Source organism: Stenella coeruleoalba, assembly GCF_951394435.1.
Source record: "Stenella coeruleoalba genome assembly, chromosome: 12".
NCBI lineage: Eukaryota > Metazoa > Chordata > Mammalia > Artiodactyla > Delphinidae > Stenella > Stenella coeruleoalba.
Genome location: NC_137158.1, coordinates 57736225 through 57753185, shown reverse-complemented (window position 1 = coordinate 57753185; position 16961 = coordinate 57736225). Strand labels below are relative to the sequence as shown.

At 37.9% G+C, this 16961-nt stretch overlaps 1 protein-coding gene across 1 annotated transcript in view; it reads right to left on the bottom strand.

Moving 5' to 3' along the window:
* Nucleotides 1-16961, bottom strand: part of LAMA2 (laminin subunit alpha 2) — a 602802-nt gene that overhangs the window by 174083 nt on the left and 411758 nt on the right. Inside the window, exons 24-29 of the mRNA XM_079939315.1 lie at nucleotides 15598-15741; nucleotides 13693-13872; nucleotides 13398-13586; nucleotides 13181-13314; nucleotides 9109-9226; nucleotides 1787-1921 (exon numbers count right to left, since the gene is read on the bottom strand). Of these exons, the coding sequence (XP_079795441.1) occupies nucleotides 1787-1921; nucleotides 9109-9226; nucleotides 13181-13314; nucleotides 13398-13586; nucleotides 13693-13872; nucleotides 15598-15741 (900 nt within the window). The remainder of the gene's footprint in view (nucleotides 1-1786; nucleotides 1922-9108; nucleotides 9227-13180; nucleotides 13315-13397; nucleotides 13587-13692; nucleotides 13873-15597; nucleotides 15742-16961) is intronic.

Genomic DNA, 16961 nt, shown 5'->3' with positions numbered 1-16961 from the left:
GGACTTCCCTGGTAGTGCAGTGCTTAAGAATCCGTCTGCCAATGCAGGGGACACGGGTTCGATCCCTGGTCCAGGAAGATCCCGCATGCCGCAGAGCAACTAAGCCCATGCACCATAACTACTGAGCCTGTGCTCTAGAGCCCACAAGCTGCAACTACTGAACCTGTGTGCTGCGTCTACTGAAGCCCGCGCACCTACAGCCCGTGCTCCGCAACGAGAGAAGCCACCGCAACGAGAAGCCTGCACTTGCCGCAACTAGAGAAAGTCTGTGCACAGCAACGAAGATCCAACGCAGCCAGAAAAAAAAAAAGGGTCGTGAATATTAAGCTGGTTAAGAAAGTGAGGGCATGAGAAACATAAGGAATGATAAAAATGTGAGCGTCGATGATGAGACAAAATGTTGACATTGAAGTACTAAGAAGAAGTGAACTGGAAAGAAAAGAAACGGTGGTCAAAGAGAGGATAGTTGACATTGAGACTACAGAGGCACTCAGTTCCTGGTAATGACAAGTTCTCAGACAGGCTCATGGAGTGAGGACAAGACATGGGAAGAGTCCATTTTATGGGCATCAAAATCACCAGGAATTATGATAGGAGTGGTGCTACAGTGAACGGCAATGATACAAAGGAAAAATCTTCAAGGAATGAGGTGGGTGACCTGAGGGTTAGTAAATGGCTTCAACAAGCAGGTGTAGTGGGCAAATGGATGGAGACCTGAGATTCAAAGCTAGGTGTTGTTACAGAAGAGAAAACAAGGATGACCTGAAAGTGGCAGCGAGGAGCAGGGCCACAGCCCCGCCCTCAGGCTCAGGGAAATGAAGAGTGTGAGAAAAAACAGCGGCTTCCACTTGAGACCGCTGCCAGGGGAGTAGTGTGTTGGGAAACCAGGTTTCAGTTTGAGCAAATAAAGAGGACCTCAAAAGAAGAGGGAGATTACGTAGGGGATTTTGCTGATGTCTGGTCATGAGTTCCACAAAGCTCCATGAAAGAGCTTCAGGAGACGAGGAGAGGTGGGAAATGAGTTCAGCAGAGGAGACACCCAGAGATGCCTGGGGACTAGAGTCTGGGGACCCTAAGTGGTGACACAGGAAACCTGAATTTCTCCACAGTCCTGATTGTTCCAGGGGTGACAGAGTAGGGTGTTAGCAGGAATGTAATAACGACAACAAAAAAATAAGAGCAGTAAACTGTTTTAAAGAAATGGTTAAATTATGGGATATCAAATCAAAGATAGTAAAGATTTTAGAGACTATTTAACAACATAATATGCTCATGATATGTACATTTTTTAAAATGCAGAACATAAAACTACACCTATGGTGTCATATAAATCTTCTTTATAAACACATACATAAAATTGGTGGGAAACACATAAAATATTAAATGTTTATGTTCAATTTTGGGTGACTTTTATTTTTTTCCTTAACACTTTTCTATGATTTCCAAATGTCTTCCGAAGAGCTTATTTTTATTTAAAATCAGAAAAAAACCCTCGTGTGATTTTTAAATAAATCGTTGTGTTGTCTGGTATTTGTCTACGATGCTGTTGATAATAATATACTATTTCTTGACATGAGCAGTGGTTTTTCCAGTTGTAACTTTTTAATTACTTTAAAAAATGCATAATACGGTAAATGTATTTTTTTCCCACGTTTTGTTTCTCACACACACACACACACACATGTTAAGTCCCCTGCAGGTTAGCTGACCTCTGCACTCAGTATATGAATATGTGTAAAGAGAAATGAGCACACGGGCTTTGTTCAAGAAAGGCTCAGATGAATACCTGGCATATGGAGGTTTCAGGGTCACACAGGCTGCTGTGTCCATGACACTGACATGGAACACAGGTGCCCAGGGCTGGTCCAGGGGTACGGCCACCTGGCTCAGAACGCAGTCGATAAAATCCTGGCATGCATGCCTGAAAGAAAACGAAGCCAATTAGGACAGCCAACTTGGAAATCTTTCTTTAGTAACACTTGGGTTCTTCAGTAGTTAAAAAGAAGGATTTCTTTCCCCTCATCAGCAGTAAAGGCAACACCACTTAGAAGCAATGAATGTCACTTTTGATTCCTAATGTGTATTCTGCCTGGTCCATAGAGTATACAAGCAGTGTCTGTGTCATCAGACTTTAGCAAAGGAAAGCTGTCATTTGCAAATACCACTCAGCCTGGACAAACTTCAAATAGTCTTCTTTTTCTTGAAACAAAAGTTTGTTTTTAAATAAAATTGTCATATGGACTAAAGAGAGAATTCCAGTGTCCTTGACAACCTAAAATCTGCTTCCACTGTGCTTGATGGGTAACTAGGAAATGTCCAATGAGACTCAGAAAAACATTAAATAAATAAAAAAGTGTCACGGTCATGTTATTTATATCGGTATAATTAGAAGACTATAAAAGTAAGAAATTCAAAATAATAAAAGCTCTACATGTCTTGGGAATATTAGGCCACCAATAAAATGTATCTTTCCTTGATGTAGTTTTTTCATTTTGCAATAAAAATCTGAGAGCAAACAGGAAACCGCTAGCAAAGCTGACATATGCAAAATCAAGACTTCCATCTTCATTTGGGTTTATTATGTAAATGTATCAAGAAACATCTCTGGCTCTTTGAAAGAAAGCCCAGAGCTCTGAAGAGGGAATGAGAACAGTCTTGTGTTTTGGGCTCAGATCTCTCAGTGTGCAAAGCTGCTGCATTTATTAGCCATTGTTTGATTTATGAGTAAGAGATAGGAGTTAGTTTTCCAGATTCCACTGCAGATTATAAAGGGATATTAGCTATGTAAAAATTTTTTCACAGGATATTTTGCTCCCATTGATGAGAAAAGTGATTGCTGAATAAGCAGGGGAAAAAAGTGAATTAAGAACTTCTTACTGCCTTTGCATCCTTTTGGTTCTGGACTAGGTCATCCAGAGTGGAGTACGTAGAGGCTCCTTAGAAGAAAAACGATCAACAGTCTGCACTCTCCGTGTTTGTTTGATTTGGATAATGTGAGAGTACTTCAGTTAAGCATTTAAGAGTCTCTCTGCTTTTATCTCAGCCTATAAGAAATTCTAATGAGATTTAATAATATCCTGGATTTGAGCAAGCTGATAAAACTGGGAATAGTATTCAAAATATTTTGAGTCCTATTTGTCTTATAGTGGACCTAAGATATTTTAATAAGTTTATTCATATTCTTGAAAATAAAGGTTCATTTTTGCCTTTGTTACCAAATAAGGCCTGGAAATTATGGCTGAGGAATTCATTTAAGCATAACTGAAGAAACAATCCAAGGTGTGTTTAAAAATTTTACCTAGTATGGGTTGTTCCAGTCCTGGTGTGTGCTGACTGTAGAATAAAACTGGATTTTCTTTATATAGATTTCATCGCTGGATACCTATATAATTATTGTTATTTTACTGGTATATTTGCTTGGGGGGTGTGTGTGTGTGTGTGTGTGTGTGTGTGTGTGTGTATGTGTGTGTGTGTGTGTGTGTGTCTTTAAAAATCACACAAATTGAGAGTTCCTAGCTCTACTTTTTATATCAAACAGAAGTTTAAAAAAAGTCTTAGAAGAAGAATAACATTAAGAAATGGTACTTTTCATTGAGGAATCATAAGAAATTCAATGTTATGGACTGAAATCTGAAGGTGAGCACCGCAGGTAAAGTTTACACCCAGTTTCTCTTATTACTATGGCTCTTCTCTGGAAAGAGTAGGACAAAGTAGAAAAGCACTCCAGTGCGGGTAAAAGTCTGGGCTCCAAGTCAAGCTCTGTGTGGAAGCTTTTAGGCCTGTCTATGTGATTCTCAACCCTGGCTGCACATAGAATCGTCTGAGGAGCTTTAAATACGGATACCTGGCTCTGCCCCCAGAGAGTCTATATAATTGGTGGAGACTAGGGCCAGGGTGTGTTGTAAAACTCCCAGGAGGGTCTAATAAGCAGCCAGGATTGAGAGTCACTGGCACACTCCTCATTCCCTGCTGGGAATGTGTGTCTTTGAAGGGCGTACAGACTCTGGTACTATAACATCAATGAATAAGGAAGCCTTGATTTTACTAGTTAGTTTTTCCTGAGGGATACACGCAAGTCGTTTGGTGTCGTTGAGATGTGGTTTCCTCATCCCACAAATGAGCAGAGGTATTAACTCAGTTGATTTCTGAAGTTTCTACAGTTCTAACACTCTAGATAAATTTTGTGTCCTTATAAACTTCTGAGTTAGAAAAAAAAAAAGAAAGACTATTTTGCAACACAAGAATTAGAAACTTCAAACACACTGTAAAGGAATGAGACATATTTATTTCTCTTTAATCTCCTCCTTTCATGGACCCTGTATTTATTTTTTCCATTTTTCAAATATTTGAGGCTATTTTTCAAAATCAGACGTTTTTCTTGTCAGTCAACTGGGGCAAAATTCATGAGAATGATTATATTTGAGTTGGGCAAAAAAGAGGAAAGATAACAGCTACTTTTTAAAGTCCCATCTAAAATTCTTTCTGGAACAAAATAAAGAATTACAGAAAAGCAAGTACATAAACACTGTCCTAATCTTATCCATTTTTTTTTTCCTAACTCAAACTTTTCCAAAGTTCTCTTCTTGCCTTGTGCTGAAATTATTCAGAGCTCAATTTTCTTCTGCTCTCCTTCCATCTTTAATTTGTTTTCATAATATGGTACCCCATCATAATGTTAGAATCAAATTGCACAAAAATGTGGGAGGGAGGAAAGAAGGGAATGGGAGACAAAGAGAGTAAAGAGGCAACACACTCCAGGTGCCGGGTTACATAACGCAGAGTTTAACCATTAAAAAAATAATAGATACTTGTGCTGTTGCCAGTAAAAACACTGTCTTGTATCTTTACATGGGTTTTGCAATCAGACAATCCTAGGTTTAATTCCTGTTTCACCACTTACTACATATGACTTATGCACGTTTTAAATACTGTGGGCTGCAGCTTCCTCACGTGGAATGTAAGGATGTTGTATAACTTACTAGTTGAGTATTAATGTAGCTAGGTTTTTTGAAACAGACTTAGGTAGGTTCAGATTGCTGTTTTCCAACTGTGTGATAAAGGGCAGGTTTCCTAACCTGCCTGAGCTTCCATTTCCTCACCCATAAAATGGGAATTATAATGTGTTTAATGATGTTGGTGTAAGTGTATTAGGGAATGCACTTGACATTGTGCAGCATACAGTAAGCACTCAATAAATGGTCAGTTTTGTGTGTTTTTTTAATAGGGTTGTGAGGATTAAATGAGATGATGTGTGTGTAGTGCTTGAAATACAATAAATCAATATGGGTGCCTCTATTCCAGATAATTTTTTCGATATAGTCATCGAGAATACACTGAAAACAAAGGCAACAGTGATTGTTCTACACTGCATTGGGAAACAAAATTACAATGTATGCCACTTACCCATACCATGTTCTTTAATATTTTAATGTATATGAAAAGAGTCTTTGGGTCTTCCATGTGCAACTGAAGTGGTAAAGAGCATCCCTAGAAATGTGCATGTGTAAGAAAAAATGTCTAGTCTCGCTATTTTGTCTTTTGAGTTTTATGAGTTGATAAGAGGTACTGTTTGAGGATTTAAAAAATTATTGTTGATAGCCAATTGACAGCTTGTGAGTGGTGATCCAGTACACACTAGCCATTCAACTGTGAGCCAGAAGCCCTAATAAAACATGATGGAGAGGGGAAACAAGATGAAATGAGCAAAATATCATTAGGAGATCACCTGTGAATTTCTGACTTCCATGATCTTATTGCAGAGAACCACATATTCAGCATTGAATAGTTTCCATTTCTACCTACAACCTAACCTGAGTTTAGGTCAGTTTAGGCAACAATGTTAACCGAGACAACAGTGACGAGTAGCTTAGGTAAAGTATGGTAAACTCAACGGCTCCCACACCAACAAATGTGGTGAGGAAATTGTGTTACTTGACTTCTAAAGGTAACCTAGTCTCTACTTTAAATCATAAATTATAATAAGTAAGCACTTCTAGAACTGAAATTTTTAATGAACAGGGCTACAGTGTTATAACCCTACAGGTAATAGGCAAGGCTAAGTGTCTTCACAACTGGCTATATTTACAATGGTAACCAACATTTAATTTTGTTTCTTTGCAACCACATTTCTGGATAAAAACATGAAATGAGTAGCTTGTAAATGCAAATGTCTCTAGAATACCTTACATTTGGTGAAAATATTGTAAAGGTATTGCTTTGCGTATTCATGACCCAAAGCATATGTTACTAGAATGGGATGTATTATTTCAAAACTGTCCTTAGTTCTTGCTTTGATGATTAGATTTTATGCCTGAGTAATTACACTTTAGATTCAAGATGAATTATAAATAAGATGTATAATGGATTAGAGGCAATGGGTTGTGGAGAAAACCTCAGGTAGCTTATTATAAGAGATAGGTCTTTATCCCCTAATCTCTCCTCTAAGATATTACTGTAATTATTGTCTGTTAACAGGAGCTTAAGTGAAATTCACAGGACATAGGTGAAGCCACCAATGCAGATAATAGTTTGTATGTGTTTCTAGTTTTTCTTGATTTTCTTCATATTTCATTGGCTTTATTTGTATTTGTATTGGCTAATTTATATTTTCATATAATGATGGAAAATTACTAAAATTAATGGGAAAGTGTGTTTTAGAATATACTATTTAAAAAGCCTGGTGGTCATAATAAGATGAATTTTAACATTTCAAATCTGGAATGGAAGGTAGATTGCATTAAAATAATCTGACTCTCTGCTAATATTTTGGTTCATAAGTGAAGAGTACTCTTTAAATAAATGCAGAAAAATATAGCTGTAGTAACTTGCTCTTCAAGATATATAAGGTCAATTTTGACTACTTAATATCTTGTATAACAAAATAACATTGCAGAATTAGAGAATGTTAGAACTTCAAAACCCAACCTGTAATTTTATAGATTGGATAACTATATAATAACTAAGGCCTACAGCAATTAAGGTATTGACCAAGGTTACACAGTGAGACAGCAGTACAGCCAAACACTCCCTGGGATAAAAAAAATTCCACCTCTTGTCTAGAAAAATCTCAAATTCTATCTTTTATCTTTTTCATGCTCATTGGAAAGGTAGCATATTTTGTATGTGCCTCTGTCACTGCCCCATTTTTCACATCTACAATGTGTGTGCATATATATATTTCACACATATTGGGTTGTGCATATAGGTACAATATATATACTTACTGGTATATGTACAAATGGATACATGTGTATGAACGAGTTATGATTTAATAATGAGATGGATTATTTGGTCATTTATTAGATCAAAATATACACATTCAAATAAATATTGCTGTTCAGAGCAGTCACAAAACTATAAAATTATTCCAAGGATATTTCACAGATATTTGCAGTTATTCTTAGGAAATTTGTTTTCTGACCTGTGTGGAATTCATACAATGGCAACTAAGTTGAATGACATTTCAATTTGCAAAGGAGCTTTCATATGTATGATTTCATTTAAATTAATCCTCATGACGATTCTATGGGTATGAAAACCCCAAAGTTCAGCAACTAAGAGCAAATGTCCTGTTCAAGTGGAGAAGCTAGGGAGGATTCACCGAGACCAAACTCCTTTTTTCTTTTCATTGTGCCATGCCACCTCTCAAGAGATTTATATTCATTGTTTTTTAGTGTACTTCACCTGCCTTGTGAGCCACACTTAATAAAACTTCTCAAATCCTATTTACAAAAGATATACAAAATTACAGTCCTCCCTCATTATTGGCCAGGAGATTAGTTCCATGAGTCTCTGTCAATGCTTAAGCCCCAGAGTTGGTGCTCTCATATCCGCTGGTATGGCATTAGTGGATTCAACCAACCATGGATGGAATTTTTGATCTGCAGTTGGTTGGATCTGTGGACTGGAAACCCGTGGAGGGTCCATTGTATATTTATTGAAAAAAATTCATACATAAGTGGACCCAGGCAGTTCAAATTCATGTTGCTCAAGGGTCAACTGTATTTATAAATAAATCAATAGTTAGATCTATAACTACTTATTCCATTAATAATATTATTAACCATATTGACTTTGGTTATTATTATTATGACTACTACCAGGCACTGTGATAAGCGCTTAAGTTCTAGTTCATTTAGCCTTCATGTGATTCTTGGGCTGTGGGTACGGGAGATATTAAAAATATCTAACTAGTATGTAGTGGCCACCAACCAATCTGACTAAGGGGAAAGAATCCATGCTGCAGGGCTGGAGCAGGTCCTGGAGGTCCCTCCCAGGCCCAGCTTTTATTTGTTTCACTGTGGAGAGGACTATAGGGTCTGCAGGAGAAGGGGTGAGTGTGGTGGCAGTTACTCAGGGGCTTGGAGATTTACCAGCTGAAGCTTAAGCAGGTTTACAAGCTGCACAAGGTCTCAGTCTTAGTATATGATGAAGTAGAGATTCAAATCCAGGTGACTTTTTCAGCAATTCCACCTCTCCCTAGATCATACTCTTCCTATTAAGATTTAATATTTGTAAAATTTAAATTGGTTCCACAAAATGAAGATCTAGAAAATCTACCGATTCTGAATATAGTCAAAGGAATATACTAGAAAGTAAAAAATGCAGTTTTAAAAATATAATGACTGAGTGACAGCGGCACTATTGGAACAATTTATGTCCTTCTGAGAAGCCTATGTTAAAGGGAACAGTCTGATATTTACTGCCTAAGTTTTGTCATGTTCCATATAAAAACAATCTTTCAAATCCCAATACAATCTTGTCTCATAATCACTGCAGTTTAAATGTCTCTGTTCAGAAAAGGTGCCAAGAAAACAGATCAGATACAATAAAGGGGCCTTAAGAAAACATTCTTATCTCCTGACTGTTTCATATTTTTACAAATCTTTTAATTTTTATTAGATATTCCCCTTGAGTTGTGATTCCTACTTCTAGGGAGCAATAACATCATCCTCTTCTTACTGCGTCTCATACTGTGAGTGGAAGATCAGATAAAATAGGTTGAGGGTATGCCTGAAAGTAAAACTGACTGTGGTAAAGGTGGTCCTGGGAGTATTTCCATTTGGCTGGTTGAGTGGGACTTGAGAAGGTTAGTCGGATCCAGCTTACCTCACAGGACAAGCCAGAATAGCCCGGGGGACAATCACATCTTTCTATCAAGTGAGCTGGAGGAGTCATTGCTGTGATGCGTCCTGGTTCAGCTACCTCCATTGAGATTTCAGAAATCCTGGAACAGCGAGCAAATTCTTAGATGGGGGTACCAGTAAATTAAGCTTACCCAGCAAACATTCAATCCTGAAAGAAGGGTCTTCTCAAGGTTTTGTCAACAATCACAAACTTGTTCTATTGTTTTGAAGCTGCTAAATTCTAGGGGCTCCGTGTGCCACATTTTATTTCAGCATCTTCGCTTCCTCAAAGGGTGAGATTACACATTAGCAAAATATTCACATAAATCATAAAGCGTTTAGGAAATTAGATGTCTGATGTCCTATTGAGAAGTTATTATAAAGCGTTTTCCTCCCACTTTTAAAAATGTGAGTGGCTTCAGGTAGACATGGCCAATTAGTTAGACATTTTCATTCTTTCAAACAGACAATCCAAGGTCATTCCCTGTTGGAAAATCTCCAGTCGTTACTAGTGAAATTGCTTTTAATTTGCAACCAGTCCCAATTTCTTGCTCTTGAATCTCTGAACGTCCTTTCAAGAACATTAGAAAACCATCTAGGAAACGACTGGGCATAAGCTAGTAATATTGATAACTTTCTGAGGATAAAGAACCTCTCAAATTAGTCTTTTGTTAACTTTATTGAATAAATCCTTCAAGTAACTTAACCCACCCTTCCTATTGGCGGAAAGGTCCTCATAATTGAAAAAAATTATTCACAATAAAAATGTTGATACTCTTTGTAATAATTTGAAATTATACATTAAAAAATATACACAGTCCATAAACTCACACTATTTCATGACTAACTGGTAACATGAAATGTTCTGCAAATAAACTTTTTTTTTTTGCAAATAAACTTTTAAACGAGACAATGAATAGTTTTGCTTCACTAAAACACACCTCTAAGAGCTTAAGGAGCTTGAATCATAAACTTTATAACAAGCATAGGTAGGTTTTATTGACACTGAATTATGAAGGCGCATTCTGACTTGGCTCCCATTGTAATCTACAATCTGAAGACCAGCCAGCCTTTATGAAACACATGTTCAGTTAAAATTCAGATTTCATGCTCCCCTCATTATAGGACGCACAGCAGTTGTGATCTGTAAATAAACCACTCCCCTCCTACAAGAAAGACTCTGGGTTCTCTGACGGAGTAGGAAGGTAACTCGGTGTTTGTTGCAAAGTCATCTCTGCTAGTATCTCATGGTATTTTATAACCTGAGGAGTTTCTAGCATCACCTTCCCTTCTCTGGCACGTGCATGCACACAACAGACTAGTGAGTATTTAAAAACCAAGTGAAACCTGAATGGTGTTAGCAACAGACATTTCTGCAACACATCATTATTTTTCCTCAGGGAATCAGAGAGGAACTGTTTTGCTTGAATCAGGGATTTGGCCAAACTCAGGCATCTATTTAAATGAATACTGAAAAACAAAGTCGTTAAGTTCTTCAAATAAATGTAAGACAGGACAAAAGCAAAGAAAAAAGAAAATTTCAGCATTGTAATATGTACAAAGTCAGAACCTCAAACCACATGTATAACAAACTCTCTGCTTCTGAGACTATTTAAATTTGTAACTGAATAAAGATGCAGCGTTATGTGTTAACTGCTTTGAGAGGAAGACTCAAACATATCTCTGACCTTTGTCAAAATTCCACTGTCTTACAAAATCAAGTGCTGATACACTGCTTTATTTGTTTTTATCGTTACTAGATGTTCACTCTAGTTTTTATTGAGCCTAGAAAAAGTGAAGTATTTACTTACTCTAGTGTTTAAAAAAAGGAACTCCTAAGCCAAAGGATATTATTTAGTGAGCTATATGAAATAAAGTGATAAGAGAAAGAGACTTACAGGGAAAAAAAGCAACCTTACAGCAAAGAAAGGTGGAATCGGTGTGAGAGAGGCAAAGAAAGCGTAATGAAAAATGCATGACAACACTGTTTCTACCAGATCCACTAACAAAATGTTCTGCGTATGACCAAACTTTTTTACTGAAGCATAGAACAATTTCAAAATAACATATTTTCACACTCACAAAGTCACCTGCTGTCTTCTAGGACATGCAAACCTGCTTTGGCTTCTGTCATCTAAGTTACATTTGAAATTCTAAAATAATTAACAATATAACTGACAAGATATTTTGGTATATGTTTTTTTAAATTACTTCATAATTGGGATTTGGGATTGACATGTACACACTGCTATTATTTAAAATAGATAACCAACAAGGACCTACTGTAAAAAACAAAACAAAGAATCTCCTGTTAGAAATGAGAAATATGAAAAAAAAATCAAAACAATATAGACTTAAAAGTAAATTTTGGTCCTTGATTTGGTCCCTACTTTTGGTACAATCAGAAGAGCAATATGGATCTTCTGCAACAAAGAAAGGATTTTCTGCTACATGTTTAACAGTGTAAACATTTGAAACATGGTATTTTTTTAAGGTATTTTATTTTCTTTTCTTTATTTTTAATTTTATTTTTTTAAACATCTTTATTGGAGTATAATTGCTTTACAATGGTGCTTTTCTGCTTTATAACAAAGTGAATCAGCTATACATATACATATATCCCCATATCTCCTCCCTCTTGTATCTCCCTCCCACCCTCCCTATCCCACCCCTCCAGGTGGTCACAGAGCACCGAGCTGATCTCCCTGTGCTATGCGGCTGCTTCCCACTAGCTATCTATTTTACGTAGTAGTATATATAAGTCCATGGTAGTATATGTTAAGTCCATGCTGGGAAGAAGTGAAACATGGTATTTTGATATTCATTGGTTTGTCAATGAGAGGGTTCATAATTTTGTTTTCTTTTGTTGTCCTGCACTGATCTACTATTTTGTTATATAAGATTATTTTTAAACATCTATTGATTTCATATTCTTATAGACACAACAGAGAAGCTAATATGCCAGAGAAGTTGAGACTATGTGTATGAACTCAACTCAACTTTCTGCCTCCATGGCATACATTTAGCTACATCTGTGCAGTTCCTCATTTTATCTCATTAGATAAGTTTTCCCTTATACTTGAGGCACATGACCTCAAGTATACTCATGTATACTCATGATGTTGAAGAATCCTGGCTTCTTCATTGTTTATTTTCTCTTTATTCTATCATTTTAAAATTTATATCTTGCTACTAATTCCTCCCCTTCCCCAGTTCCATGGTATATAAACATGCTTACTTCTCTGATTAAACAATCCTCCCTTGACTTTTGACACGACCTCATTCCTCCCTTTTTATGATTTTGTTCATGGAGAACAATAGTCTACATTCATAATATTAGGTTCATTGCATCCCATTCATTCCTCAAAACCTTGAGACTACTTCTGCCCCAGAACTTCACTAAAACTGGTATTATGAATGTCACCAGTGTGATCCTAGGTGCCAGTTTCAAACAGCCTCCTTTTAATTGTCCTCTTCGGGTCATACGAAAAAACCATACCTACTCCCTTATAGTATTCTCATCCTTTGGCTTTCATGACATTCATTCTTGTTCTTGTTCCGTGTACTTTCCTATTCAATGTGATTCCCAGTCTTTTCACATCATAAGGCACAGGGAAAATGGCAATATAGTATGGCACACTGGGGTGAACAGATGAGAATGCATATGGTTGGGAGAGACAGGACCAACTTGGCCCTGCCTGGTTCCCCTGACGGTTGAAGGAGGATACCTTCTCAGCAATCTTGCAACCTATTTATAGCACAGCAGTGAATTCTCTCTACCCTGTAGGACACCTTCTCCTGAACTTCTGCCTGACATCTAAAATTCACCATGTCAGAGATCAATTCAATTTTTCCCCTTAATCTTGCTTCTGATTCTGTTTCCCTTTTGGGGGGAATGGCAGTAATTTCCACCAGATGACCTGGACACCATCCTTGACTAGTCTTCTATCATCACACTCCCAAACCAAACTTTTAAATCTTTCTTGTCTGATGTCTTACTGATCTCTCTTATAGACTCTAGAATAAGAAATTAACTTATATTCATTATAGTTTACCTGCTTTGTCTCATGATATTTCCATAGGTAGCCTTGATAAGAATATAATGGATATCATATAGTACATCCAAGAAGTCTTCACGGGTCACAGTTCTACTGATTCGAGGATCATCACCATAATATTTCCATTTTTTCTGTTAACAAGAAAAGAAACCACTTTGCCGAAACCGAGTGCAAATCCGTTGGCATCCTGGCACCCAACAAGTAACCACCTTACCTCTGTCATTTCAATTTCATGTCTTGTCAACTGGCCAATTAGAGGAGCAGCCATATGCCTGATGATAATTCTCACATGACTAGGAGTCCCACCTCGAATGATAACTTGTGGGTTATACGTAGAGAAACCTGTCTCTTCCCGAGCCTCAAAATAGATTGTGTACTTGAGTTTGCCCCCATAGGCCATCAACTGATAAAACAGAATGAGGAATGATGAGTTAGATAAATCTCCAAATAGCATTATTCTAAAAACATTTTATTTTGTTCTCATGTGACTTCAAAGTTCTTGTCCTTACCTTCTTTCCTTCAAATTGTTCTGGAAGTTTCCAATAAAAAGGTTCCAAATGGAGATCTTGTCTCACCAGATCCATGTGTGCAACAATCTCTGGATGTTGAAAAATGATGCCTCTGGTAGTTGTGTGCTGCAGCGCCTCATCCACCAGGGGCAGAATGGTCTGCTCAGGCTTCAGAGTCACCTGCATGGGATCAAAACACAGCAGGGGCTGAGTTTAAGTCTTTGGAGGCCTCCTTTAAACTTAACCTCCAAAATTTACAAGCAGCTCATGCAACTCAATATCAGAAAAACAAACAACCCAATCCAAAAATGGGCAGAAGACCTAAAGGGACATTTCTGCAAAGAAGACACACAGCTTGCCAACAAACACATGAAAGAATGCTCAACATCACTAATCATTAGAGAAATGCAAATCAAGACTACAATGAGATACTACCTCACACCAGTCAGAATGGCCATCATCAAAAAATCTACAAACAATAAACGCTCGAGAGGGTGTGGAGAAAAGGGAACCCTCTTGTACTGTTGCTGGGAATGTAAATTGATACAGCCACTATGGAGAACAGTATGGAGGTTCCTTAAAAAACTAAAAATAGAATTACCGTACGACCCATCAATCCCACTACTGGGCATATGCCCTGAAAAAACCATAATTCAAAAAGAGTCATATACCACAATGTTCACTGAGGCTTTATTTACAATAGGCAGGACATGGAGGCAACCTAGGTGTCCATCGACAGATGAATGGATGAAGAAGATGTGGCACATATATACAATGGAATATTACTCAGCCATAGAAAGAAATGAAATTGAGTTATTTGTAGTGACGTGGATGGACCAAGAGTCTGTCACACAGAGTGAAATAAGTCAGAAAGAGAAAAACAAATACCATATGCTAACACATATATATGGAATCTAAAAAAAAAAAAGTGGTTCTGAAGAACCTAGGGGCAGGACAGGAATAAAGACGCAGACGTAGAGAATGGACTTGAGGACACAGGGAAGCTGGGACGAAGTGAGAGCGTGGCATGGACTTATATATACTACCAAATGTAAAATAGACAGTGGGAAGCAGCCGCATAGCACAGGGAGATACGCTTGGTGCTCTGTGACCACCTAGAGGGGTGGGATAGGGAGGGTGGGAGGGAGATACAAGAGGGAGGAGATATGGGGATATATGTATATGTATAGCTGATTTACTTTGTTATAAAGCAGAAACTAACACACCATTGTAAAGCAATTATACTCTAATAAAGATGTTAAAAAAAAAAGAGTGATAGACTGCATGTCTCTCTGCAGCCCCATCCCCTTCTGATGAAGTGTTCTCATGAGAAACAACTCGTGCACAATGAACAGGTAGGAGAGGGCATAAACCCTTCTGACTTGTTTGCATAGTGAAATCCACAACATCTGTGAAAACTGGTCTTTTACACTAACAATAAGTAGAGTTTAAAAGTAGGAAGACTTAAAGGAAAATTAAGGCAAAAATGAACTTTTTTCCGCCCTAAAGAGTGATGATTCTCTAAGCCTGGTTGGACTAAATGCGCAAGTTCTGGTTCTCATTACTGCAGGAACACACATCTACCTTCCCGCTCTGGTGCCCTTGCTCTTCAGAGGGCAGCTTCTTCCCATCCCCAAACATAACATTTCCCTTATAATGTTTTCCTTTTTCACTCGGCATCTATTTCCTCGTCCGCAATAAATGAACTCTTTTAAAGGCAGGATAAAAACGATATTTACTCCAACTGTCTAATGGCACATGGCCCCTCTACCCGTTCTAAACGTGCGCAGGGGAAAAGGTTACTTAAATGTTTTGCCATTTCCTCCTACCCCTCAGTGCCTGGCTAAAAGACGCCAGCAGGAACTAACATTATACCATTACATGGCTCAGCAGTTCCTTACTCACCCACGTATGGATCAGTCCTTTTGCTTCAGAGCACTGAGTAGTGGCGCCGAAGCAATAGCAGCTGCTGCAGCCAAGTGGGTTCTTGGCCTCAAGTCCGAATTTGCCAAGCCGGCACCTGTCACAGCGGACGCCTTCCACATTCACCTGAAGAAAGATGAGAGATTCCCAGAGTCCATACGGTGACATGGTGAGAGCAATAAACTCAAGAATGAATAACAGGAGCACATTTTAAAGACAATGAAACAAAAAATAAAAGAATGCTGAATATCAGACTCACGTCCCAAATAGCATATGCAGTTAATCTCTTTGTTAGCATGGCATGGGTCTAAAAAAGTGCTTTATTTATAAATGCATGCATTACTAAGGACATTGTATATTGTTTTTTAAATTTAGGCAGCACATTTCCCATTATTCCACTGTGAGGAATATGAAAGAGTCATGAGAATTTTGAAAGCAAAATAAAAACATTGATTCCTAGACAGTGGTGTGATGCAAAGCTGTAAAAAACAGGCAATATGTTAAAATATAGATTTATACAATTATTATTTACTGTATATACACACATATAGCATGTATTAAGTATAATGTATAATCATAATTATAATATGTAATAATGCAGCATCATACTTTGTGCTTTGTCTAGGACTTTTAATGGCAGAATCTTCCATTTTCCTAAATTCTCAAGACTCTTAACAACCACTCCCTAGATTTCATCTTTCTGTTTCCTCTGACTCTCTTTGCACAGACTTTTTCTTGTAAAGATACTTCTGATACAGTCTTTACTGCATTTATCCTGGGACTGATTTTCCAGAAATATCTAAGGGAGAAAAAAATCCTTCTTAACCTTTTTTTTTTAAAAATTTATTTTATTTATTTTTGGCTGCGTTGGGTCTTTGTTGCTGCACGTGGGCTTTCTCTAGTTGCAGCGAGTGGGGGCTACTCTTCGTTGCAGTGCGCGGGCTTCTCATTGTGGTGGCTTCTCTTGTTGCAGAGCATGGGCTCTAGGCTTGTGGGCTTCAGTAGTTGTGGCTCATGGGCTCTAGAGCGCAGGCTCAGTAGTTGTGGCTCGTGGGCTCTATAGCACAGGCTCAGCAGTTGTGGCACACGGGTTTAGTTGCTCCGCGGCATGTGGGATCTTCCCGGACCAGGGCTCGAACCCATGTCCCCTGTGTTGGCAGGCGGATTCTTAACCGTTGCACCACCAGGGAAGCCCTTCTTACCCTTTTTAATTGGCTGTTTTCCTATGTCATTTAACAATATTAATGAGGACTGAAATTTGCATATAGTCACTGTTTGTAATGTCACTGCTTATACGTGATGAAGTTTTACTGAACTTTCACAGCAGTAAATCTATTTTTCAGTGT